Raw genomic sequence first — 26,842 nt, 5'->3', positions numbered from 1 at the left:
AACGTATTATATGTAATTGACTGTTGGTATCACAGTTAGACAATTATGCATATTAGTATAAGATAAGTAGTATAATATTATAACTTTACAGTAGCAATGATAATTATAATAATAATGAGGTAGTATTACACGTTATGAGAATTCGTAAAGTATTAAGATTGCAGTTCTTATAACAATGTAAAACTTAATAAAATCTTAATTCGTAAGCTTAATAACTAATAAATAGAAACAGCTTATAGAGTGATCCACGGTTTAATACGGTCTGACGAGAGAATTAAATTGTAAGGTTTTTGGGTTATATTAAAACCTGGAATATCACAGACAACATATCTATTATTATTTAATATTTTTGATATTATATAAGGGCCTTTGTAACAGGGTTTTAATTTTCTATCTTCTCCTGGCTTAACGGTTGAATCTCTAATTAATACTTTATCATTAACATTATATAACGTTTGTCTTCTATGTTTCTCATCATAGTATTGTTTGTTATAATCTTTTAGTTTTCTAGTGGCTTCTAAGGCTATTAGTCTCGCATTCTCTAATTCTTTAGAAGAATCTAATTCTACTTTCGCAAAGTTTTTAAGTGCATTAACAAGTCTAATGTCTGAATGATTTTTCTGATCATAATCTAATAAGACTTTGGACGGCGATGCTCCTAAAGCGGAATGGAACGTATTACAGTGGAACCCCGCGTTAGCGGACTGGTCGGGGCTCTGGTCCGCTAACGCGGGGTTATCTCCTATTGCTTGGTTTCACTCCCACTCCATGAAATTCAGAGACGTAACGGTATTGCCATGTAACCAGTTAATGTTTACGCTTAAGACTAAATGTATTCGATCATAAAATTGCAAGCAGAGCGTCTCAGATTAAGTCAATCGTATCTATAGCCGTCCGAAAAACTCACATCTCGTACCTCTAAATTATATTCCCGAATATTTTATATTCCCTACACTTCTAATTTATTATTATTTTCTAACATATAATTTATAAATAAAATATTATCAAATTAGAAATCCAGCTTTGATTGCAATCGGTGTTCCTTTTTTATGTGATTACATTTAAACAATTTATTTTAAATTAGTGTTGGCTATTTTATTTACATGTGCGTGAATTTTTCAAATAAAAATTTATATAAAAATATATTTTTATTTATATTACACGAATAATATTTTGAAACAATTTTTTGAGACAATTTTTAATGACCATGTAGACAAAATAATAAATTCTTAAATTTAAAAAAATATTAGCCATTTCTTAGTCTTAAATGAATTAATTACACATTAAAATCTTGCATAAATCTTTAAGAATACGTCGTAACTGCTTACATACTACGTGACTGCATTGCTATCCCCACACACGCTACTCATGTGGACCGAGTGCATATGGAGGGGATAGTTTCCGCTAACGCGGAGTACGCTAACGCGGGGTTCTACTGTATTCATTACGTACTGGACAGTGTCGATATGTTTATCCCATAATAATTGTTCATCTACGATTTTTCTTAGGGATGATTTAAGAAATCTGTTTACTCTCTCAACTAAACCATTAGCCCATGGGGCTGCAACTGCCACCAAACGATGTTTAATATTTAAATTCGATAAAAATTCTGTAAACTCCTGAGAGGTGAAGGCAGTTCCTCGATCTGAAATTAATATCGTAGGATTACCAAAAGTTTTAAAAACAGTAGTAAGATTTTTAATCGTTTCTTTTGAATTAGTAGATTTAACTGGAAAAAAATGTGTAAATCGAGAAAAGGCGTCAATAATTATCAATGTGTTTGGAGCCATTTGATGATTCTTTTAGGGGCCCATAATGATCTGTGTGTACTATTTGAAAGGGCGCTGAAGGAGTATCCGTGATTTGCATATCTCCTTCTCTAGTATTTATCGAGGAATTCGTTATGAGACAAACCAAGCAATTATCTAAATAATTTTTTATTCTTTTTCTAAAAGAGGAAAACCAATAATTAGCTGCGATTCCTTGTACGGTTTTCTCTAGACCACAGTGGGCCATTTCATCATGATATGCTCTTATGACATTGTTAATCATTTGGTCTGGTACAACAAAGCGCGGTGTAGGTGTACCTTTTCTATAAACGAGTCCGTCAAATAATTCGAACTTGTCATGATCTTGTAAAACTAATGATTCAGCTAAGGCTTGTAATCTATCGTCTTGTGCTTGTCTGAATTGCAGCTCTTTTTCAAGAGGCATTGCTTCTAAATAACTAACGATTCTGCTTAATGCGTCTACGTGAGTCATTCGTGAGCTGTCTCTGTGAGTAATTTTGAATGAATAGTCTTGTAACTTAAGAGTCCATCGTGCAATGCGAGGGTTAAGATGAGCTTTATTAATTGCATGTACCAGAGCATTGCAATCGGTAACTATTGTAAAATTTAAACCATAAAGATAGATGTGGAATCTTTCCACCGATCTGATTACTGCAAGCATTTCTAATTCGAAGCTATGATAATTAGCTTCGGATTTGTTTGTGGCTTGACTAAAGAAAGCTATGGGTGACCAGCTTTTGTCGGTTTGCTTTTGTAATAAAATGCCTGCGATAGCTAATGAACTAGCATCTGTATGCAATTCAGTATCAAATTGAGGATTAAAGAGTCTTAAAACAGGATATGACGTTAATTCTTTTTTAATAAGGTTAAAAGCTAATAGACATTTATCATCGAAATTGAATTTGACATTTTGACGTAATAAATTTTGTAATGGTTTGGTTTTGATTGCGTAATCCTTAATAAATTTTCGAAAATAGTTTGCTAATCCTAGGAATCTTTGCAATTCTAAAATCTTTTTTGGCGATGGGAAATTTGCTACAGCCTGAGTATGTCTAGGACTTAATGTAATTCCTGTAGGACATATTATGTATCCAAGATATTCAATAGTTGTTTTTAAAAATAGGCATTTTTTATAATTGACTTCAAAGTTATATTGTTTTAATAAGAGTAAAATTTGTTTGAGTACACTTAAATTATCTTCAATAGTATAAGATGGAATTAGTATATCGTCGATGTAAACGATTACTTTATCTTCTCTAATTAAAGGTTGTAAAATCATTAATATCCTTTTTTGGAATTCAGCTGGGGCTTCACAATATCCAAAGGGTAGACGGTTGTACTCAAACTGACCATCCGGGGTCGCAAAAGCAAAAAGTTTAGTACAGTCTGGGTGAATTTTTATGTTGTGAAAGCCATCTTTTAAGTCAAGCAGAGTAAAAATGCTTTTATTTGCTATTCTGTTTAAACAGTCTTCAATAATGGGAAAGGGATATTTTTGTTTAAAGACTTTTTCGTTTAGAGGTCGGAGATCGACGCATAATCGTAAAGTACCGTTTTTCTTCCTGACTGGCACTATCCTAGCACAGTAAGGTGACGTACTATATTTAATGATGTTTCTTTTGAGTAGGTCATCGGTAATATCTCTCAATTGAATACGTTCAGAATATGCGAATCTTCTAGGTAAATATGCGTATGTATTATCATCTTTAAGTGAAACCTTAACGTAATAATCGTCGTTAATATGCGTAACTTGTGTATTTTCGACTTCTAAAATGGTAGAGATTAATTGGTTTTTAACATTAGTATCAAAATCAATTTCAATTTCCGATAACACGTTTTCTATATTATTAGAATCTTCGACAATTTCTGTAGAGGCTTTCTTTGAATAATTTAAAATTATTTTGTGTTTCTTTTTCAGAAAGATTGACAGTTACGGTAATTTTATTTTCGTATAAAAAATCACGACCAAGAATTATATGCGAAGAAAAAGAATTTCTTTGAAGAATGTGTAAAATTACTTTAGCTGGGAAAGGTAATAATTTTACATTGATAATCGATTCGACAGAGCCAATAATATCTATCGGTAAATTATTGAGAGCTTTGTACGCTTGATTGGAAAAAGCTAAAGAATTGATATTATTAAAAAATTCTTTGTAAGTTTTAAAGCTAATAAAGGATATCGGGCTACCCGTATCTAGTAGAGCGAATAAAAAACACGTTTTTCCATTTACCTTATTAATTTCGATTACCGAATTATTGGTGACTAATTTCCTACCATCGCTCTCATCAGACAACGCAACGCTTGCTACAATGTTATCTGCGGGAATGGCATGATCCGTGTGTTCGTCGACTTCAGTGGTGACTGCACCGGCTGTATTTTGGGGAGATTGTGGATCTTCTGCTGATTTCCTTTTCAACTTAAAGCAATCTTCTTTGTTGTGGTTCCTTTTATGGCAGAATACACAGTAAAGGTTCTTCTCCATCTTCACTTGTTGATCAGTCTTCGAATGTTGATCAGTCTTCTTATATTCATTGTCTTTGGATCTTTCAAATTTTGCATTAAGGACTGGAGATTTTTTAGTCCGTTCAATGGCTGAAGTAATATGATGCATGTTCTCGAGGAATTCATCAATTTTATCAATCTTAAGTGCAAGATTAAGAGCAGTTGATTTTATTGCTATACTTCCGATACCGTCAATAAGTAATTGTATGGTATCAGATTCACTTAAATTTAAACAATGTATCAAAGCTAATTTCTCCATTGCATATTCTTGAAAAGATTCATTACTGTAGAACCATTTTCTTGCATCTACTTTGCGCATAACCGCACTAAAATTAACTCTTCTTTTGAATCTGTTTGTTATGGCTTCTTTGAAAGTTGTCCATGACCGTGTGATTGATCCGGTTGATAGGTCAAACCACTTCCTGGCAGATTTAGATAATTTCGTTGTCGCTGCTGATAACATTGCAATGGAGGAAATTCCATGAAGTTCAGCTATGGTTTCAATTTTCTCGATCCATCTTTCTACGTTATCTTCCTCCGCACCGGAAAAAAAGGGATTTGTGAACTTAAAAATTTTGTTGCATGACCAGAAGAAAATGAAAAGTTTTCCTGAGCGTTGTGTTGAGGTATAAGAAACCTGTGACTTCCTTCCATGTCATCGTCTGAATTGTCTTGAAAGTTTCGTTGTGGCGTAGAAGATCTATGGCTTCCTTCTATATCCTGAGCTCGTTGTAAATTATTTTGATTTTCTACAGGAATATTTTGAGTCCCTCGTTGATTACCTTGAAAAGATTGCAAAGTAGAAAATAGTTGATTCATGTCTTTTTGATATTTTAACGTGGATTGATGTTGATAATCCATTAGTTCTTTGATTTGATTTTGCATTGCTATTTGTTGATGCTGCATTAGTGCGACCAGCTGCGTTATACTAATATCTGTAGTATCAGTACTTTGTGATTTATTAGTAGTAGGTGTATGCAATACTTTTGGAATTGTTCCAGTTAATGTGAAACTTGTTGTTTGTGTTGAGCTTGCTGAATCTTCCTGTTGAGGATTTCTTATTTCATTCAGCGGGCTGTAATTTTCCAGATGATCTATGAGCGCATCCAGTAGAGCCTGTTTGGTTTTTGGGATTTTTTGTAGTTTAAAAGAGTGAGCTTTTTTAACTAACTGCTCGTAACTAAGCTTTTCTAGAGCCTTCAAGTCCATCTTGCATCAGCCAACACGTTTGAACACGCACTTTCTAATGATGGCGGCTTGTCGTATATTGCGTCACGCGATATTTTCACACCCACGTGTACCGACAAAAAGAGAAAAAATTTTTCTGACGTGTGAGCGGCAGGAATCCCACTTCTGAGCTGTAAGAGCCTTGTTAGAGGTTATCTCAAGTACCGGAAACTCTTAGGTTGGTCAGGATTTCAGGGACGTGGAGAAAAGGGGATCGTTCACCGGCGATCAGAAAATGACGACGCACTGTCTTTTAGTTTATAAAAACTGGGTTTATTACTGCGTTCCGTTACAGTGACGCGGTTTACCGGACTAAGTACTAACCCGACGTGTATATGCGCTCGCAATCTCAAAGTCGAGTCCGTAGACGGTTCGCGAACTTAAGAGCGTCCGAGACGCATGACCTAACCACTCGTTAGGACTTTCGGGGCACGAGTCCCTTGTTCTTCGTCCCTTCACAAAGGACTCGTCCACGCAGCGCGTGTTCCGGCCACGTGCCTTGCATTGGCCAATCACATGAGTTGATGTCGCCGTGACGTCACTGCGCACGCAAACTAACAACCAGCGGTAGCGTGCTTACTAGACTAGGGAAGTCAGCGGTAGCAGCGGCCTTACACTTCCAGTATTGAAAATCTATACTTCACGTTTCATATACATATACTATAGACTTTTAGTACTAGCAGTGACTATTGGAATGCATCCTAAGATATATAGTCCAGGAAAATTAGCTCGAAAAAGAGCCGTTTTGGGAAAAAATTGATAACTCAAGTTTGATTGTGCGTAAAGCACAATTAATATATGTAGATTAAGACAGATACATTTGCCACTCGCAAAAAGCTGGGGTTATTGCAAAATTACGGGTTGCAGTGAGGAAAAAGCAGTTTTTTGTTTGCGCCTCGTAAACTAAAAACGGAATCGAAAAAAGTTTTAAACAAAAGTTGTAGATATTAAGTAGATCTACAATAATAAATTTAATTTATTAAGATCGGTCGATTAGTTTAGTTGTAAAGTAGAAAAAACCATGAAAAATGGCCATTTTTTAAATTGTTTATAACTTTCTTAAAAATTAACTTAAGCATTTGAAATTTTAGGAAAATATAACTTTTATGACGATAAAAAAGTGTACCAAATTTCACCAAAAAATATTAACAACTTTTCGAGTAATGTCAATTGTTTATCCAAAACGCGCTCCACTAAAATTTAATTTCTACATTTTTGAGACCATGCACGAACCTAAATCAAAGTTTTTTCTCTTTTTAAAAAGTTGCAGTATTATATATCAATATTGCAAAATGTGTGCAATGCAATTATGTGTCTCAAATAAACGTAAAAAATAAGTAATTAATAATTAAATAATTTTTAAAATATTAACGCTATCAAAATAGGATAAAATGCATTTGAAAGGTGCGATTTTTTTTAAAATTTTTTTAAAAAGAACATTGTCCTAGATTGCTCAGAAGCAGAGATAATTTTTTTTCTTTGAAAAATCACTGTTGCTACAGTTATGAATATTAAGAGCTGAAATTTTGACAGCGTCTTATTAAATAATTAAAGTAACTTTTCCCAAAAATTCGAAGCGATTCATGAAGATTAACCACTGTAAACGTGTTAACAAAAGCAGTATCACTCGAGAGCGGTGGCCGGCGGCACGCGCGCGCACGCATTTCGCCTGCTAGCGCGTGGCCAGGCGACCGCGTACAAAATTGATCTGGCGCGTTCAAATTACTTCAATCGTTAATATCTCGGGAACAAAGCGTCCAAGACGATTTTTTTTTTAAACTGGGCTATCTCAACGAGACGAGATTAACGAGCTAAACTATTTTCTTATATCTCCTCGAATGAACGTTCTAATTAATTTTTTTCTTTTTTAAATTATTTATTTCACGCGTTAAATACGTATAAATCAGTGCTCGGAATTAGTTGCACATTTCGCCTCGATTCCTGAGGCACCGCCTGCTATACCTCTACTATCGCTCTAGGCTCGACGGCCGAGCCGCCGATCGCGCGCGTGGCCTTGTGTCAGGAGCGTTCTACGATAGATATGCCTGGTCCATTCGCGTGATTAAAAAATTTTCTTGCGCTGTGAATAATTTTTTCTCCCAAAAAGTCTAATTTTTCTAGACTAATAAGGTAAAGAATATTTTTCAAACATATATTTAAAATATATTATAAAATATGAAAATAAATATTTTATAATTGCATTTATTGCACGTAACCTATAATCTGACAGATAGTTTATAGTATAAAGTGAGATATTTAGTGATTTTTTGACAAATTTTAGGTGAACCGCTTTTTTTCGACTGAGTGTACATACAATGTATAAACTTTATACATTGTATGTACACTCAGTCGAAAAAAAAGCGGTACACTTAAAATTTGTCAAAAAATCACTAAACTTCCAATGACGATAACTACGCGAGTAATAAAGATAAAAAGGTTTCTAAAAAGAGAAATTAAAGCTTCAAATGTTTACTTTAAGAATTGAATAAATTACTTAAGAATTTGAATAAAAAGGCAGTTTTTTACTTTAAATGCGCATATCTCAGCGAAAAATTATCGTATCGAGAAGAGTAAAAAAGTATTTTGAAGGGAAAACTCTGTACTATCGCATGCTTTTTATCCCATTAAGTTGCGATACTTGCCTCACGCCATGGATCGTCGCAAACTCGGACCAATATTTTTCAATTTCGCATGCTCTCGCTTTGTCATACGCCATTTTGAAAAAAATTATTACGCAAAATTTTACTAAATCAATTCTTAAAGTAGACATTTGAAGCTTTAATTTCTTTTTTTAGAAACCTTTCTATCTTTATTACTCGCGTAGTTATCGTCATTGGAAGTTAGTGATTTTTTGACAAATTTTAGGTGTACCGCTTTTTTTTCGAGTAAGTGTATTTCCGTATTGAAGACGACTGTCTAGAGTCGAATTTTAAATCTCAAAATAAAAGGTTCACGCATTGCATTAACAGGATATTTCAACAAGGCATTCTCATGTGACATTGACTTCAGCCCCCTATATCGGAATATTGTTATCCAATCAAGAATAATGCGCGTTATCAGCGCTCGATCTATTGAACAGATATAAAGGATAATTGGAAACTAAAGTAACGATAAAAGTATCGGCTGAGTTCGTTACTGTAAAAATGTAACGACGTTACCGTTACCGTTACAGATATATAAAAGTAACGAAAACGGTAACGGCGTTGCTACCCAACCTTAGTAATAATATGAAATTACAATTAAATGACATGACTAACTTGAAATGTGATTTAAATTCTATATTTGTATATCTTACAACAACATGCTTTATATAATTATTAATTTTTGGTACTATTCTTCTTTCATTTCTATTGTTTTCATCTTTATCGAATAAAATATTTTGCAATGCTTCATTATTGTCATCGTTGTCTGTAGAAGAGTCATTACTTGAGGATGTAAACAAGTAAAATACATTCTTCTAGGATGATATATTGATTGTTCAATAGCAATGTAGCAAAAAAGGACCTGTAAGTACATATTTATGTTATACTCAAATATAAAATAATAAGTAAAAATATATTTGTATATGACTTGCATATGAGTTATACGTAAATTTGACGTTAAACAATGTATTGGCACTATTATTAGAATGTTTAATAATTATTTATATACCTCTTTCAGCACTACAAGTAATTCAATTTGCTTTAGTCTCTTGTCAGTTGGGAGACATGAAACGCAGCACTGGGAATTAACAATATTGCCAACTTTTTTTCCCAATGCCAACTAAATGTATTCTCAAACGCACCCAACGTACATGGGTTGCAACTTGGACGAGGTGGGTGCGGGAGGGGGTCGAAGACCCCTCTTGCACTTTTTCCCCCTCGTGTGTGTGTGCTATGTGTGTGTGTGTGGGTGGGGGGTGAGGTCCGTTTGCGCACATAAGCGATTGGACAGGTAGTATTTCCTGATTGGACACAGACCCGATTGGACACGGACTCGATTGGACACAGACCCGATTGGACACGGACCCGATTGCACACGGACTTGATTGCATACCAACCCGATTGTACACGGACCCGTTTGCACACCGACCCGATTGCACACGACCCGTTTCCACACGGACCCGTTTCCACACGGACCCGTTTCCACACGGACCCGATTGCACACAGACCCGATTGCGCACGATCCATTTGCACACGGACCCGTTTGCACACAGATCCGATTGCGTACCGACCCGTTTGCACACGATACGATTCCGCATTGCAGAATAATGCAAAAACAACCTAGATAGCACAGAAAATTTAGCATAAATTTTTATAAATATTTTACAAATTTATTTTTAAAAAACATTTTTTAAAAGTTATATAATTGTTTTTCATAAATTGTTTGGAAATAATACAAAAATTATTATTAACAATCTATAAAATATATTTTTAAAATGTACTGAAAAATATTTATGGTATATAAACTCGAAATATTTTTTATATTTTTGGATTATAATAGCATAAATATTTATTTTTAATATTTTCATAAATATTTATAATTTTTTTATACTTGGCAAACTCAGACATAAAAATACGTACAAAATATTTATTATAATATTTTTCTTTCTTATACATATTTTATAGTCGCAAACCTATGTGGTGCAGAAAATGCTTTGTGCACACACACACACGAGGGAAGTGCAAGGGGGGGCTTTGCTCCCCTCCCGCACCCACCCCGTTCAAGTCGCTAACCCATGTACTATCTGCAATGCGGAATCGTATCGTGTGCAATCGGGTCCGTGTGCAATCGAGACTGTGTCCAATCGGGTTTGTGTCTTTGAGTATATATACATGGAGAAGAAATTGCTTTGTTTTATGTAGACCAAAAGTGTGTCCAAGATCTGTGCGAGAGAGAAAGGTATATCGTGATACTTGCTCTCTCTGCGCATGCGTCAATATCATTACCTGCACCGCAGTTTTAACACTTTTTGTGTACTTCTGTACTGTTCTGTACTTAATGTATGAATTGTATGTGTGTGAAAACATACACAATGCCAGCCATTGGAACTTATAGCGTCTATATTACATTTAAGCATGCGCAGAGAGGGCAAGTATCATGATATACCTTTCTCTCTCGCACAGATCTTGGACTCACTTTCAGTGCTGGTATTCCTCCTCTATGTATATACTCAAAGGTCTGTGTCTAATCGGGTCCGTGTGCAAACGAGTCGTGTGCAATCGGGTCGGTGCGCAATCGGGTCCGCATGCAATCGGGTCGGTGTGCAATCGGGTCCATGTCCAGTCAGGTCTGTGTCCAATCAAGTCCGTGTCCAATCGCGACTGTGTCCAATTGTTTATGTGCGCAATCGGAACAGTCCCGTGTGTGTGTGTGTGTGTGTGTGTGTGTGTGTGTGTGTGTGTGTGTGTGTGTGTGTGTGTGTGTGTGTGTGTGTGTGCGTGCGTGCGTGCGTGCGTGCGTGCGTGCGTGCGTGCGCGTGCGCGAACAATCTTGGCATCACATGGTTTGCGACTTCCACGCAAAATGAGATGCTCTTAAAAATACGTATATTATAGACATTTGAAATTCGCGCATTTTTTGCACGACTTGTGCTAGATAGAGCATGCGCTTCTGGCCGCGGAGCATATTCGTAATCGTTACATCTCGTCGGTATGATAGCTTAATTACCTGTTATTGTACTGTATTCAATGCTTCCGAATATATAATTTTCGATGAAATAAGGAGAATACCTAATAAAATAGCGATAGACGAACGTAGATAAAACCATGCACCGAATGGCAGATGACACCCAACAAAACGTTGTACATTGCCCGTGAATAGGTGCATTCAGTAAATCAGTTCCGATCATTTAGCAGACGACCTTAATATTTTTTATTTTCGATCATTAATTCTAACTGTTTGAGAATCGTTATAAACAATTAGAATGATCAAATTTTATTCCAAAATGGATTGGAGAGTAGAGAAAAGTATTTACACTTTATTGCACTATAGTGCAGACATTAAAACAAAATATTGACCTTTAATTAATTTTTATTAGAATAGGGTTGTTTCCCAAATAATAAAAATTATATCGATACTTTATCCAAATAATTCAGGAGCGATTGAATTAAAAAAAAATTTTTTTTAGACACTTTCTGCTAACTACGTGTTTAATCAATTTTATAATTAATTGTGATTATTCTATGATTTTCTAAACTCTAAAAAGTTTTTTCCAAATATTTCCAAATGATTGGATAAGATAATTTTTAATAATTTTTAATTCATTTGCCAACTAATATATGTTGGTGTCTTGTGCTGCTACTACTTTACATGGCGCGAGACACTACCGTGTCTTTTGATGATGATATATCTGAATTTGCTTATACTTAAAATATAAAGGGTTAGGATAGTTTGTAGATGTTTCCAAAATTTTAAGTAGGTCGTGCTATTTTTAAACATTCACAACATGTACACTGGAACCCCGCGTTAGCGGACTGTTCGGGGCTTTGATCCGCTAACGCGGGGTTATCTCCTATTGCTTGGTTTCACTCCCACTCCGTGAAATACGCGACTGCATTGCTCATTGCTATCCTCCACACACGCTACTCATGTGGGCCGAGTGCATATGGAGGGGATAGCTTCCGCTAACGTGGAGTACGCTAATGCGGGGTTCCAGTGTATATAAATACGTTGAAAGTATGCAGTGTAAAAGTGTGAACACTTTCGTAGTGGTCTAAAAATGATCCCAATTGCGATGTTTTTGTCAGTCAACATATTTAATAGACAGAATCATGCATTTTAAAAGTTACAGGGATCGTAGAAGTTCGTACTTAAAGTCCAAAATGTAATACAGTTTCTGAAGGTGCAGTCACATGGGACCAGCGTACAGCGTACCGGTGTATGGCGTAAAGGAATTGGACCAATCACAAGGTTTACGTCTGTTTTGTTAACACAGACATCGACTGTCCCATAGTGCGTATTTAAGGTCGGTGTAAGGATTAATAAGCCAATCCCAATGTCTTATGCAAAGCTTATTTTCAAAATGGATTTTTTAATTGGTTTATTGATTATATTTACGCCAGCGTTATATATAACGCTGGCGTAAATACGCCCCATGGAACAGTCGATGTCTGTGCTAACAAAACGAGCGTAAACCTTGTGATTCGTGTTGGTCTAATTTTTTTACGCCATATGCCGGTACGCTATACGCTGGCCCCATGTGACTGCACCTTGATGCGACAATCAGCGTCATAAGAATAAAGGACAGTCTATTATGGACAACGATAATTAAAGTTAGGATCAATAATTTTTTAAAATTTACATTTTTTATATACATTATAATGATTTTGACTGGACACTGAGTTCGTATATATGTATCAACACGTAAGTTGTGAGCTTGTCTAATTGCACGTATAGAATTTAAGTATTTTGCCTCAATCGTTCGGTTTTTGTTTATAGTTTAAATCATAATTCGCTGACACGAATTACAAATTTATAGTGGATTGATCTGTACTTGAAAAGGGCTCAAAGCGAGGGCCGAAACGTCGTAACCGTTAAATTTTAATAAATTTGACCAGTTGCGTCGACTACAAGTTTTACTTTATTTATCAATAATTTTTATAAAAAACATGATATAAACTCTTTTATAAGGAATTATCGATTAAAAGTTTATGTCAAAAAATATTTGAAAACTTAAAAATTTTAAACACGTGTTTACTTTATTGACATGGTTCAGAAACAACGCTTGACGCATTAACTTACGCTATTATCCTAATCCTACACATTCAAAATAATATATTAATATCAAATAATTCGGTATTCTACACAAGGGCTGTAATACATTGCAGCCTCTTTAAATTATTACACAATGTGAATTACTCATCGTATATTATCAAACATTTTGCTCAAAAAAATTTAACATTTTTGAAACTTCTAAAAATAATGTCCAAAAGTTATTTTGGGGCAATTTAAATTTTAAAATAGTGAAAAAAAAATTCATGAAGCTAAGCAAAAAACTAAGTCTAAAACAAGTCAAAAACCAATAAGGTTAATTCTATTCCAGATGTAGGATTAGGGTTAATACATCAATTATAACTATTAATACACAAATTATACAATAAATCTAAAAAGATAAATTTTAAAAATATTTTTTAACAATTAGTTAAAAAAACAAAAGTATAAAAAACTTTTTTATAAGTGTAATTTTACCGAATTGCAATTTTTATAATTTTATTAGGTTTGTAGTATAAGTTTATCATTATCACTAGCGGATCTGGTAATGGGATAAGAGGGAGGGGGGGGTTAATAAAATTTTTCGCTGAACATCGTGGACACAGTGAATCCTATGCATAGGAATTTGATCCACCCGCGTTAATCGACCTGCATCATTTTACCTAAATTTTTTAAATGGATCTAATAAGATTGATTTCTTTTAATTGAAAAGAGTTAACCCCTCCCCCTCCAGAATCCACAGGGAACATTATTAATTACAAATTACCAGACTTTACTTCAGACGATTACTTTTAGTTCTGCAAATTGGACAAGAATGTAAATATCTGCTTGCTTATGCTGCTTCTCGATTATTTTATACATTATATAAAAATTCACAATATATTTTAAAATATGAATAAAATATTTCTGTAAACATGAAATTGACAGCTATAACTTTTTTCTAAGGAAATTCCTTTAAAAATTGTTAATTTTTTTGATACTCCAAATCAGATGACTTTTTTTAAAGGTTCATTAGATTTATGAACGATAAATTGACATATGTATAAACGATGAAAGATTGTAAACATATTTTCTTATCAAAATATGCACATACAGTGTGTAGACAATGTTGTTGTTATTATTATCATTATTATTATTTCTTATTATTATTATTATTATTATTATTATTATTATTATTATTATTATTATTATTACATTTATATTATACAATATGTATATTTTTTTAAATGGCAGTATTACGTTTTACATTTTTCTCAAAATACAATTATATGTTAGCAAATCCATTTGATTTTTTCAATTTGTATTATTTTGATAACAATTTTTTTTCAATACAGATTATGCAATTTAATTTATTTTATATTAAAAGACCATGAGTTTAGAAGAATGACAATTGTTACCACTTGCTACCTTTTCTTTTCTTTTTTTGTTGAACTTTACGTTGTTGCTGACGTGGGCCAGAAGTTTCCACTGCAGAACTGTGACGAGGATTTGGAGAAGGTTTAGCATTTGCAGGCATTTTAGTGATGTCGCTATAAAATAAAAATACATTATTTTAATATGTTAATTTATTGTACATTTATAAAATAATTTATTGTATGTTTATAATAAAACAGTATATAAAAGGTGATTTAAATCATAGTTTTTAAGTAGTTTGATTTTATGTTTTTTGGCTTCTTTTGAATTATATGTGATATTGGCTTGTTATGGTGAGAAAAAAAATATATATTTCAATATAAAATATTTCATAAACCACAAATTTTAGGAGCAATTATACTTTAATATTTTTATATACATAATTAAAATCACATTATGTAAAAGTTATATAATGCTATTTAAAAAAAATAAAATGATCTTTGTGTAATTTCAATTTTTGAAAAATTGGGTTATCATTGTTTGTCCTCCTTCAAACTATACAACTTTTATTTGAAACATTTTTTTCATAAAATTTATATTTTGTTATTTGTGATCTTCACATTTACATAAATCACCCTGTATACGTATATAAGAGTATGCGTACTAAAGATCACTAGATCCTGTAGCGGCTCCTTGCGTGCCTTTCATAGCGGTATCTCTGTTCCTTCTGTCTCGTTTTTTGCGGAATCCACTACGTTCGTGTCTTGGTAACCATCGTTCCGGATCTGGCATAACATTTGGATCATGGTTCTTGGGTAGCTTACCTCTGCGTTTGCGTTTCTTGTGCTTCTTTTGAATTACATCTGATATTGGTTTGCTAGTAACAAATAAAAACATATAACTTTTATCAAGTGAAATAAAATAATTGAAATATTTACCCAGGCGAAGGTTCAATCTTTTTTTTCATTACTTTAGTTCCGATAAGCCAATTGCTACTTTCTAATGCGTCAATGTCGATAGTTTCTACAAGATCATGAAGCGGTGGTAATCTTTTGGATAATAACTGTGCTTTACTAGGACAGAACTGTACATAAGCTATTACTAATTGAGCTAAAGTCTTGATATCAGACGGCGAGGCATCTACTAATTCTTGTAGAATATCAGCAGCAACTTTGAGTTCTCCACCGCGTAAGTAAAAATTAGCAGCCTGCCTCCACAATTCCTTCAAATTTTCAGTAGCTTCCTGAAGAGAAATTTTTCATATAACTTAATTATGTAACATAAAAAAACGTTATAAAAAATATAATACATATACTCGTATACTTTGTTCTCTTTATAATAAGCAACTGCGTTTTTTAGAGTGGTTGATGCTCTATTCCGGTCGTTATCAGCTAAATAAAGTGTAACGAGCGCGCTAACTATTCCAGGTAAAAATTTATCCTTTTCGTTTAAGTTCTCGAGAATAGCAATTGCATCTTTTCTTTCGTCATGACTTAAAAGTAGTTGAATACTAGCCAATTTCATAGGCAATTCCTTTTCGTCAATTGCATGTTCGATTAATAGTTTTGCCGCCTCTTTTGGTTTACCTTCTTTACTAAATTGTACAGCTTTTATGAACATTACATCTGCTGCAAGCATAACGCAATCTTTTGCAAGATTATTACATAACTGATGACATTGTTCTCCCTGAAAAACACAAGTATCATCTTAATTTAAATTAAATAAAACTAATAATATACGCGCACGCATGCTCTCTACTTGCGACAACGTTACGTTCAGAGATTATGAATAAAATTAGTCATAAGTCGAATAGCATTTATATTTCATGGAAACAAAATATCACTTATATAAAATAACTTATATGAAATAAATTTATTAAAAACAATTGTAGATCTTTATTTTAAAAAAATACTAAAACAAAACAACAAACTGTTTAAAATTATAATTCTTAACACATCTAATATTTACTATTATAAAATTTATATTTAACTTAAGAGATTAACAAATTATCAAAACAATACTATTTTTTCTTAAAAATATAACTCTTAATATAATATTAATCTCTTAATATAATATAAAAATTTACAAGTTCAAATAATCGTAAGTACAGATATCTATATATTTATATATAAAATCACTGAATAGTTCTCGCTAAACTGTTTAAGAAATAAAACTAAATAGAATTTAGAAAATTAATTAATTTTAAAATAAACGCTATTTTTAATGTTAAAAGACTCCGGTTCACTCTTTGATAAGATTTCCTCAACAAACTCAGCAAATGGAAAGAGAGCAATCTTAATCGAAGCAATTATGATTCTAAGTGGATAATCTTTTTTTTAATGAATTTTTAGAAGACCATGCTATTGGCAGTATTGTGTCACTGACATAGTTTGTATGAGTACGTTTTGGTCAATTAATTTATTGCTTTTCCAATTTTGTAAAATGGTTCTCAAATCTTTTATCGTGGTTTTTGTGGGATCAAAGTTGATTATTCGATATGTAGAATTGTCGGATAACAAGGAATTCATTTCTTCTATTTAAGGCAATTACGACATTGCCTTTGTCCGCTTTTATAAGTAAAATTTCTTTGTGATTTATTATAAATCTTTTTGTGATGTTGAACCAATGTATTAAATGTTCATGTCGATTAAAAGAAGAGTTTTGGTGAAATAATTTATTTATATATGCAATTGATTGGTTACGTATGGCATCATGGAAATTAATCTTGAATCTAATTATGTTTGCGTCTATATATTTTATAAATTCGATTGTACTTTTATTGATATTCGATTTTAATATAAGTAATCCAAATTTTTCATCTATAGTTGTAAAAGAAACTTGCATTTATTAGGAATGTCATAACCACTCAGATTGATATACCAATTTTCATATAGTGTGTCAAGCGGAATGTTAAACTTGAACTTTTTGAGATCAATAAAAATGCAATCAAGATGTAAATTTTGCGTGTTTGTTATATGTTTTTGGTTTGTAATATTTGTATTTGATACTACATTTTTTGTGTTGTAATTACTTAATGGGAGGCTGAACAATAATCCTTTATTGGTTTAATTGACATTGTTTTTTTATAATTTATTTTTCTTCATTAACCAGTCAATTAACCAGTCAATCTTCATTAAAGTCAATTTTTTTGTTTCTTTGATTAATTTATTATATGTTAATAATAATACTTTATTCACTTCAGCTATACAGTCAAGAAGAGAACTTGGTTTACAATTTATTATATGTTATATTTTGGAGATAGAACAAATTCTTAATTTTTCAAATTTTTTTCAGATCCCAATTTTAGCAGATTTTGTAATAAAAGATTTAGAAGAAAAAGCCATAAACAGTCTTTCTTGCAGTCTGTCTTCAGCATTCCTTTATGTTATAGATATGTAGATAACATCATCTTATCCTTTCCAAAGAGTGAACAAAATATATTAAATACTTTCAATTCATTATCAGAACGTTTAAAATTCATTTGTGAAGTGGAAAACGAGAATATACTAAATGTTCTCAATGTTACTCTCATTAAACAGAATGACTCAAACATACTGGACTTATACAAGAAACTTCCCTTTTCAGGAAGGTACATCAACTTTCACTCTCACCATTCATTGGCAAAAAGGTTTCATTTATGGATTGTTAGACAAGACAATTTAATCCTTAAATTATCACATTTCAAATTTCAGGAAAAAAATTTGGAAAAAATGATTGATAATTTATTGGAAAATAACTATCCACTTGATTTCATTTTCTCAACTATTAGTTCATCTCAAAAATTAACAATGAAAAAACAGTAGCTACAGAGGACTCAGACGATAACAATGATACAAATTCTGTGATTCCTTATATAAAAAACATCTCGGAAAAATTAAATGTATTCAATCAAAAATTTAACTGTAGGATAGGTTCTCCATTCTCAATTTGTTAAAAATGTTCATCGAAAAAGGGAAAGATATCATACAAAACTCTCTCAATGTGATGTAGTTTGCAAAATTGACTGCAAAGATTGTGAGTGTTCATATGTGGGTCAACAAAAGAGAAAATTATTGACCAGAATAAAAAAAAACATGAAAAGTAAATAAGAAAGATGTAATCTCTAGTATCTTAGTAGGCGTGTTGAAGAAAACACAATGAATTGAAATGATGTCATGTTTTAGATATTAAACCTTTTTATATTATAATAAAAGACTAATATCCGAAATAATTTTCGTAAAAAAAGAGTCTAAACAAACAACAGGATACATATTTTTTTTCAGATGGCTATCTACTCATTTTAAACAATGTTTCCTTTTCCTGAACCGACTTCCTTTCTTCCCATATTTGCTATTTTATCATCATTGTCACTCCATCTCCACATATCCTTCACAATGCATAGAAATATGAGTTATTTTTGATCTTCATTAGTCTATGTACACTTAAAAAGTCGTTATTAGTTGTTCCTTATCAATTACAATACTAGGAGCACTCAGTTTTGCAAAAACTGTTTTTCACAATAAAGTACCCTCAGAGTACGAAATGGGCTAGCATAACCCAGAGCAATTTTGAAATGCGTGCCGTTTTTGAACGGAGAGGAGTAGGCGAGCCGGATGCGAAGGGGAAAAAACTGAGATTCCAAGCATTAATTCGCCACTTGGTGGAGCCACTGTGTCCTTAGGAGTTGAAGAGCAAGCATCACAAATCTTCTCTCGGGTATTTTTCATCCATTTCGAACGTCACACTGCGGTATTAGATAAAATTTTGTATAAAAATGATTTTAACTGTTTTTTGTAAAATTTAATGCAAAATATTATCATTTAATGAGAAATAAATAAACATAAAGTGTTATTTGTTATTTTAACCCTCAATTTATCCCTCCCGTGTTTTTCGGCACCTTCTATCCCTCCCTATGGGTCGTTTTCGCCCTCGCCCTTATAACCATATTAATAATGGTTTAAAAAATCTGAAAAAAATCATGTATACTCTTTAAACATTTCTCTTTAAGAAACTACCATTATATTATCCCCCTTTCCCAAATTTGATATGTATTTTTTAATAAACAATGAGAAAAATTAATAAAAAAGTTAATTTTTCAAAAAATATATAGCAATGGTAAAAATTTTGAAAAAACATTTTTTTAAATCAATTTCTGGAAAGAAAAAGTTCCTCTTTACGAAAAAAAATGTCTAATCAACGTAGAATGAAAGCAGATATCCAGTTTCAGCGTATAAAAATTGATATTTTTTGAGGATAATGAATAGTGTTGTAAAATAGATGAACATCAATAAATCTACAATTATTTTTTCTGCTTAAGCTATTTTAACAAATTATTATTTAATACATAGTAAAAATACAAAATTTTGTTATAAAAGAAAAAGAACAATTTAAAAACAGTCGCGACAGCAATTTAAACAATGATCATCGCAAACGGGTTTGTTGCATCGAGCACAACATTGATTGATCTTTTTATCATTTTTGTATAAACAATAAAAAACATCTTTTTCTTTTTTTAAATTTATTAGTTAATGTCCAATCTTCCCAATATTTGCCGAATGCTGAATTTTATTGGTCTGCTCAAAGTATTCTGGACTTCTAATTTCCATTGTAGATGTTCAACTTAAAATATATACATAATTATGTTCTAAAATGCATGTACGTGTCAGAAAATACTTAATTTGCAAAAAAATTTTTTTCGAAAGTTATTTACTTACATAATCCCTCTCTATGGGTCGAAAACGTCCCATTTAAATTTTATCTGGCTGGCATTTGGAATAGAACAAACGGACCGGGCTGGTCTTTTGCACTGAAGACCCTTCCCCCCAAAGTTTTTTTAAGTCTAACTTTGATGACGCTAGCATCGCGGTTGTACGAGAAATAGTAGTTTTAAGCAGGACGAGAACGACCCATAGGGAGATTGAGGGTTAATAATAGGCGTCTTCGCGGTGCGGTAGATCTGTCAGAAGATCAAGATGTGCATAATTTTCTGGTGGATAACAAAATGTCAAAGCAAAAAACAAAATGTCAAACCTCTTTATACGAAATACAAACGATTACACATAGCAATTATTTTAAAAAAACGTTTACTTCCAGTCAAGTGTGAGCGATATACGAAAGACGTTTCAACAAATTTTATAAATAACAAGAGTGATGACTCACTTTTGTTATTTATAAAATTTGTTGAAACGTCTTTCGTATATTCGCTCACACTTGACCGGAAGTGAACGTTTTTTTTAAATAATTGCTATGTGTAATCGTTTGTATTTCGTATAAAAAGGTTTGAAGTGCAATTAACAAGGTTTGTGAGTCATTCGTTTATTTGTAATTATTTTTTTGCCCGACACTTAGCCGGAATATATTAATTGAACAGTTATTATACAGAATCATTTGAAGTTTGTATGAAAAGTTATGAAGTTTGATTAAAAAGGTTTGTGAGTGATCCAAATACATTTTATTTAATTCGTGGAAGTTAGCCAAAATTTACTGACATGTAACAGTATCAGCATGCGCAGCGGTCACATCCTTATGCTTCTTGACCACAAACGCATGCTCGGTCTAGCACAAACCATGCAAAAAATGCACAAATTTCAAATGTTTATATACGTATTTTTACGAGCATTTCGTTTTACGTGGAGAATCCGCAAACCTATATGGTGCAGAGAATGCTTTGCACGCACGCACGCACGCACGCACACACGGGGTGCAAAGGGAGCCGTCGGCCCTTCCTCCCGCACCCACCTCCAAGTCGCTAACCCATGTGCATTATAAACAAAGTAAAGTTTATATGTGTTTGCAGATTTCCAATACAGTGTATATACATGGGTTAGCAACTTGGACAGCGTGAGTGCGGGAGAGGGACCTAAGGCTGAAGCTACCAAAATTTTCAAAAAAACTGTCGGTTATCGAGAAATATTTCCATTTTGACGGGACTTAGAAAATTTTCGAATTTGTATTTTTAACTAAAGAAATTTTTTATTCCGCAGCTTACACCTTCGAGTGCTAATAATTATCGATAGAATTTTTCAGGCGGCTATAAAAACTGCCGATTACCGAAAATTTTTACCGTTATAGGACTTACAAAGATTTGTCTATTGGACAAAGAAAAATTCAATGGTAAATAAATTCATTTATTATAAAACGATAAAACATTATAACAAGTATTCAAAGTGTACACCATTACCTTCCAAACATTTAATTGCTCTATTTATGATACTTTCTGTAGCATGTCGAATGTGATGTCGTTGTACGTTATTAAACGCTATTTGAATTTGCTTCTCCAATTCGTTCTACGTTTCTACACAATTAAAATATATTTTTTCTTTTTGTGCACCCCACAAAAAAAATCACGAGAATTTCCAATCTGGTGATCTTGGTGGTCATTTCCAAAAAGGTGCTCCACGACCCATTCAATTATTTCCATATGTATTATTTTAATATTGCCGGACAGTTGCTATTTAATTAAAAGAGTAATATTTTATAAAATTAGTATTGATTTTTATTCACTTTTATTAAGACGGAAAAATTAAAATAAAAAATTAAATAAATTAAATTAAATTTTTTTAAAATAAATTTTGCGAAAATACAGACATTAAAATAATAGTAAAGCATCATGTGTCTATTAAAAAGCAAAAGTTAAAAAATTATAGCCGCCTGAAGAATTCTATCAATAATTATCCGTATTCGAAGCTGTAAGCTGCAGAATAAAAAATTTCTTTAGTTGAAGATACAAATTCGAAAATTTTCTAAGTCCCGTCAAAATGGAAATATTTCTCGGTAACCGACAGTTCTATTGAAAATTTTGGTAGCCTTCCAAAGAATTTTATCGGTAATTATTAGCATTAGAAGCATTTTTTAATTTTTTATAACAAGGAGTAAACTTCACGCATTCTGCGTCACTGACTTTTTCTTGTACCTCCGCCACAGTATAAGTATACACAGTAACGACAGTGAGCGATTTTGATGTAACAAATTTCTAGTGCGCATGCGTCAGTTTGTACTACCAAGAAGATGGCTGTGCCCTGTGGCTGCATCTAACCTATGATATAGTAAAGAGTATAAGTAATAAGTTATAATTATTGTTACAGTGTAAAAGTGATATAAAATTTTAAAGAAATGACAAATAAATTTGATCAATTTATTGATTATTATTATTATAGAAGTATATAATTATTTTCATAACCAAATCAAAAATACGCGCCTGTACTACTCTCAAAATGGTGACAGGTCATGTGACTAGGCAACACGACATCAAAGGTGCCGACACTCACTGTCGCTGCTGTGTATACTTATACTGTGCCTCCGCGCTTATTGACTTATTACAATGATGAATTAAGGCGAAACAATTTACCGCATCAAAAAATAGTATTAGACATTTCTTCTTAGATTTTCATTCTCTATCGCATGGTGCAAATCCGATGCTTTAGAAACACCCTGTATGTACATATGTAGATTGAGGCAGATTAAGATTATTTAAAATATCATGGGCGTAGCCATGTTGTTAGATGTACGCATTCGCACATGCGCACTAAAATTTGATTACAAGTCAGACGGCTCATTGTCGCAACTGATTATGGTTAGACTGTGTCAAAACTTAGTGGAAGAACATTAACTTACATTAATTGCACTCATCTGTTTACAACCATCTGTTTACCGTGAATCTACAGTCGAAGCGAAAGTAACTATGAAGAACAAAATTGTAGTAAGCAAACATTAAGGGGATGCTAAAGTTGTCCTGTTTTATCAATTATTTTGCTTATTTTCAATTAACTAATCTTTTAATTGTATTTACAGAATTAAAAATCCTTTTCCACAATTAAAGTACAGACGGTAACATAATGCGCACGTAAGAATTTTATATAAAAAAAGAAAAAAAATTTTAATTTGTAATTATATTAAATTTTTTTCGTTTTTTTGTATAAAATTCTTACATGCGCATTACGTTACCGTCTGTGCTTTAATTGTGGAAAAGGATTTTTAATTCTGTAAATACAATTAAAAGATTAGTGAATCGAAAATAATCAAAATAATCGGTAAAACAAAACAGCTTTAAGATTCCCTTAAAGGGACATATACGTTTGGAGTCACAAAAACGAAGGCGTTTTTCATAAATTTTTTTCAAAGCCAAGAACCAAACTATAAAAATGGAACTTTTTGTATAATAAAGTACACCTTTCGTAGTTCTCATACAAATTTTATTACAATAATTTTGTTAAAAAAATCTTTCCCCCACCCTTCTATCGTCGTGTAATGGGACGTGCATAATTTTACGGTGACAATTTCTCCTTCTCTGAAATACAAAAACAAAAAAGCATCTTTAAAAAAGAGAATAAATTTCCTAGTGATTGTCGTACCCGATTAAAAAAATTCAAATTTTTTTCTATTTTTTAAACAAAAATAAAATTTTTCGTCAAAAATCAGAACTCTAACTTTAAAGGTCCACTATTTTGTTTAAAATTCAATTTTAAAAATCGGATACAAAGAAATTTAAGATGCCGTTTGGTTTTTGTATTTTGGTTGAACAGGGAAAAAAAAATCATTGTCACCGCGGCATTATGCATGGTTGACTACACAATAGAAGGCGGATTTTTCAACAAAATTATTGTAATAAAATTTGTATAAAAATTACAAAAAGTGTACTTTATTATGCAAAAAGTCCCATTTTTATAGTTTGCTTCTTGGGTCTAAAAAATTCATGAAAAATTTCTTCTTTTTTGTGGCTCCAAACATATATGTCCTCTTAAGAACACATCGTTATTCTCACACTGAAGATTACTATATCCTATATATGGTTGAAACGTATATATGTACATTAGATAATATTGATTAGTTTTCATATTAAAACTATCTTTGTATTAAAAAATCTGATGTGGTTTGTTAGCCTTCTTTTCCAAATTCTATTTATTATTCAGAGAACCTTGTACTATATTTGAATTTTGTTTAAGAAATGTTAAAATAAAAACTTCAAAATAATGAAATGTAAATTGTAATTGATATTTTTTTAGATCTAATTATATTGTTTCTTACTGGTTCATTAACTACTGCAGTGACACTCTATTTACTGTTATATGTTACTTACTTGATCGGTGTAAAATGCAAGTAAACACTGATTGTATGCAATATTTCTTCTTTGTTTAGAAGTCAATTTGTGCTCCAGACTTTCTTGAGTGGCACTTTTCATTCTCTTCTTACTATCAAAAACATTTTGATCTTTATTTAGGCATACTAAATTGTTGCTAGCTACAGCAACTAGTGCAATGTCATCTGGTTTGGCTTTTAGAGCAACACTATATAACGTATGTGCTTCCTTCTCTCGATTTTGCAATTGTAAACAGTAGCCAAGTTGTACTCGAATTATACCCAATTCATTTTCAATTTCTTCTTCTGATGCACCATCTTCCTCTAATCCCTCCTTGCACATTTTCTCAGCAATCCGCAATTTTTTTTCTGCTTCTATTATGTCATCTCTGCTTCCTTGGGCGAGTAAATGACACGCTGTGTTATATGTTAACTCGTAAGTATGTTCGCGTAAAGAAGGAACTTCTAAATCCTAGAAATGATCTTTGCTGACATTAAAATTACTTAATATTACATTTAACTATTAAGCTCTTAATTTGTAAAACACACAAAAGACTTACAGAATTTTCAATTGCCAAGTTGGTAAGAACAGCTGCAAGATTTGTTTCTCTCTCCTCTTCATACTCATCATTTGAATTCTTAATGATTTCTCGATATACTGCAAAACATTCTTCGTATCTTTCTAAGCGATACAATATCTGAGCTTTTAATTCTTTCATCTTCAAAGAAAGATTCTGTACATTTTCTATTACTTTTAATGCTTCATAAACTTGATTTAAACGATACAGACAATATCCTTTTTCAAATTCTAAATTTCTAGATTAGAAGAAAAAAGAAAGTATATGTAATATTACATAATATTAATATTTTTATATAATATATTGCCATACGTTGCTAATTTTGGAGTTTTAACAATGAGTTGTAATGCTTCATTGAATTTGGACAGCTGGATATAACATATAATTTTACAATAAAATGCCATTTCTTCATCTTGGGAGATCCCTAAAACTAAATAACAAAATATAAATTACATTATATGTTCTAACCACATTTTCTTTATTCAAATTTAAGTTGTTTTGAAAAATAATGTAAACGTAATTTTACGGAAATGTGCAAAATAATTCAAAAGTATTACAATGAGCGAATAAATATCGATTACTTTTGTCGTGATTACAATTTCGCTTTCATTATTTTAACAAGTAACTTAATTTTAATAAATATACTTCTATTTGCAGTTTTTAGAGCTCTTTCGTATTCCCCATTTTGTCCTAATTTATTTAATTCCATATACAATACACTAATGTTACTCTCTTTCGAAGCCATATTTTTCAATCAGACAACGTGGATTACAGTGGACTCCGTGTCTCTGTTGCTGCGTAACGATATTTATGGTAATCCACACAACTTGCATAGAGTGTGTTCAAGGAGACGCTATTAGCGCTACCAGCATCAGTTTATCCTTATTCTACTTTTAATGAGTAATGAAGATGGACTGATGCTGGTAGCGCTAATAGCGTCTCCCCGAACGCACCCATAAGCGCATAAGCATATGCATCATTGCTCTAGTTTACACCGAGCACTTGGTATGCGTATCAAGTAGTGAATTTAAGCTGATCAGCCAATGATTAAACACATTCACTAGTTATTTACTATTTGATACGCGTACCAAGTGCTCGGTGTAAACTAGAGCATAAGGAATTCGATTGGTCTACTTTCTTATGCTAGCGCCACACTATGCGCGTATTCGCGATTCGTACGATTCGTAATTCGTAATTCGCGATTTATCTGATGTTCATGAATAGTGTAGAGAAAAAATTCGTTGATTCATCATGCGCGATTCGTCATTCGCACTGATTCGCTGGTCGAGTGGTCAGATAAATCGCGAATACGCGCATAGTGTGGCGCTAGCATTATGTAAGTGCTTGTAGACCAATCAATTTTCTTATGTATATGCTTATGCGCTTATGCTAGTTTGTATGGATATACCATTAGGGCTATGGGCCATCACACACGAAATGACATAAGCTGCATAAGCATAGCATAAGACCGATAAACCAATCAGTTCTCAGCATAAAGTCGCCATATTGATATACATATGATGCTTATTGGCCTAGAGCTTTTATGTTATACTCATAGAGCTTGTATTGGGTGCTTTCCATTTAGTGACACAAGTCGATACAAGTATTGTTCTATTTTTGTTACTCATTGAACATAAAAAAAGATA

At 32.4% G+C, this 26,842-nt stretch overlaps 2 protein-coding genes and 2 long non-coding RNA genes across 6 annotated transcripts; 1 reads left to right on the top strand and 3 right to left on the bottom strand.

Annotated features, from left to right (window-relative positions):
* Positions 1-1,223: 1,223 nt before the first annotated feature.
* On the bottom strand, positions 1,224-4,769 carry LOC118646301. The gene is made up of 2 exons (XM_036288884.1): positions 4,022-4,769; positions 1,224-1,645 (listed from the first exon to the last, which is right to left on the bottom strand). Exons 1-2 carry the CDS (start codon positions 4,754-4,756, stop codon positions 1,592-1,594), a joined length of 789 nt encoding a protein of 262 aa, XP_036144777.1. The 5' UTR covers positions 4,757-4,769; the 3' UTR covers positions 1,224-1,591.
* Positions 4,770-8,783: 4,014 nt separating this feature from the next.
* LOC118646048 lies at positions 8,784-9,721 on the bottom strand. Its single transcript, XR_004963681.1, has 2 exons — positions 9,172-9,721; positions 8,784-9,024 (listed from the first exon to the last, which is right to left on the bottom strand). It is a non-coding gene; the product is annotated as an uncharacterized LOC118646048 (long non-coding RNA).
* A 2,328-nt stretch (positions 9,722-12,049) lies between these two features.
* Positions 12,050-13,475, top strand: LOC114254930. The gene is made up of 2 exons (XR_003626230.2): positions 12,050-12,864; positions 12,940-13,475. It is a non-coding gene; the product is annotated as an uncharacterized LOC114254930 (long non-coding RNA).
* A 1,019-nt stretch (positions 13,476-14,494) lies between these two features.
* Positions 14,495-26,093, bottom strand: LOC105834403 (signal recognition particle subunit SRP72). 3 transcript variants are annotated; one of them, XM_012676854.3, is made up of 8 exons: positions 25,842-26,093; positions 25,509-25,626; positions 25,179-25,434; positions 24,620-25,090; positions 15,889-16,251; positions 15,504-15,808; positions 15,230-15,442; positions 14,495-14,741 (listed from the first exon to the last, which is right to left on the bottom strand). In XM_012676854.3, exons 1-8 carry the CDS (start codon positions 25,939-25,941, stop codon positions 14,606-14,608), a joined length of 1,962 nt encoding a protein of 653 aa, XP_012532308.1. In that variant the 5' UTR covers positions 25,942-26,093; the 3' UTR covers positions 14,495-14,605. The 3 variants fall into 3 exon arrangements, with proteins under 3 accessions (XP_012532308.1, XP_012532309.1, XP_036140712.1); XM_012676855.2 differs by having other exon boundaries at positions 25,778-25,919; XM_036284819.1 differs by having other exon boundaries at positions 25,754-25,895.
* Between the last annotated feature and the right edge of the window lie 749 nt (positions 26,094-26,842).

The sequence above is a fragment of the Monomorium pharaonis genome, chromosome 1, assembly GCF_013373865.1.
Source record: "Monomorium pharaonis isolate MP-MQ-018 chromosome 1, ASM1337386v2, whole genome shotgun sequence".
In the NCBI taxonomy this organism is placed as follows: domain Eukaryota; kingdom Metazoa; phylum Arthropoda; class Insecta; order Hymenoptera; family Formicidae; genus Monomorium; species Monomorium pharaonis.
This window is presented reverse-complemented; position numbering and strand designations above follow the sequence as displayed.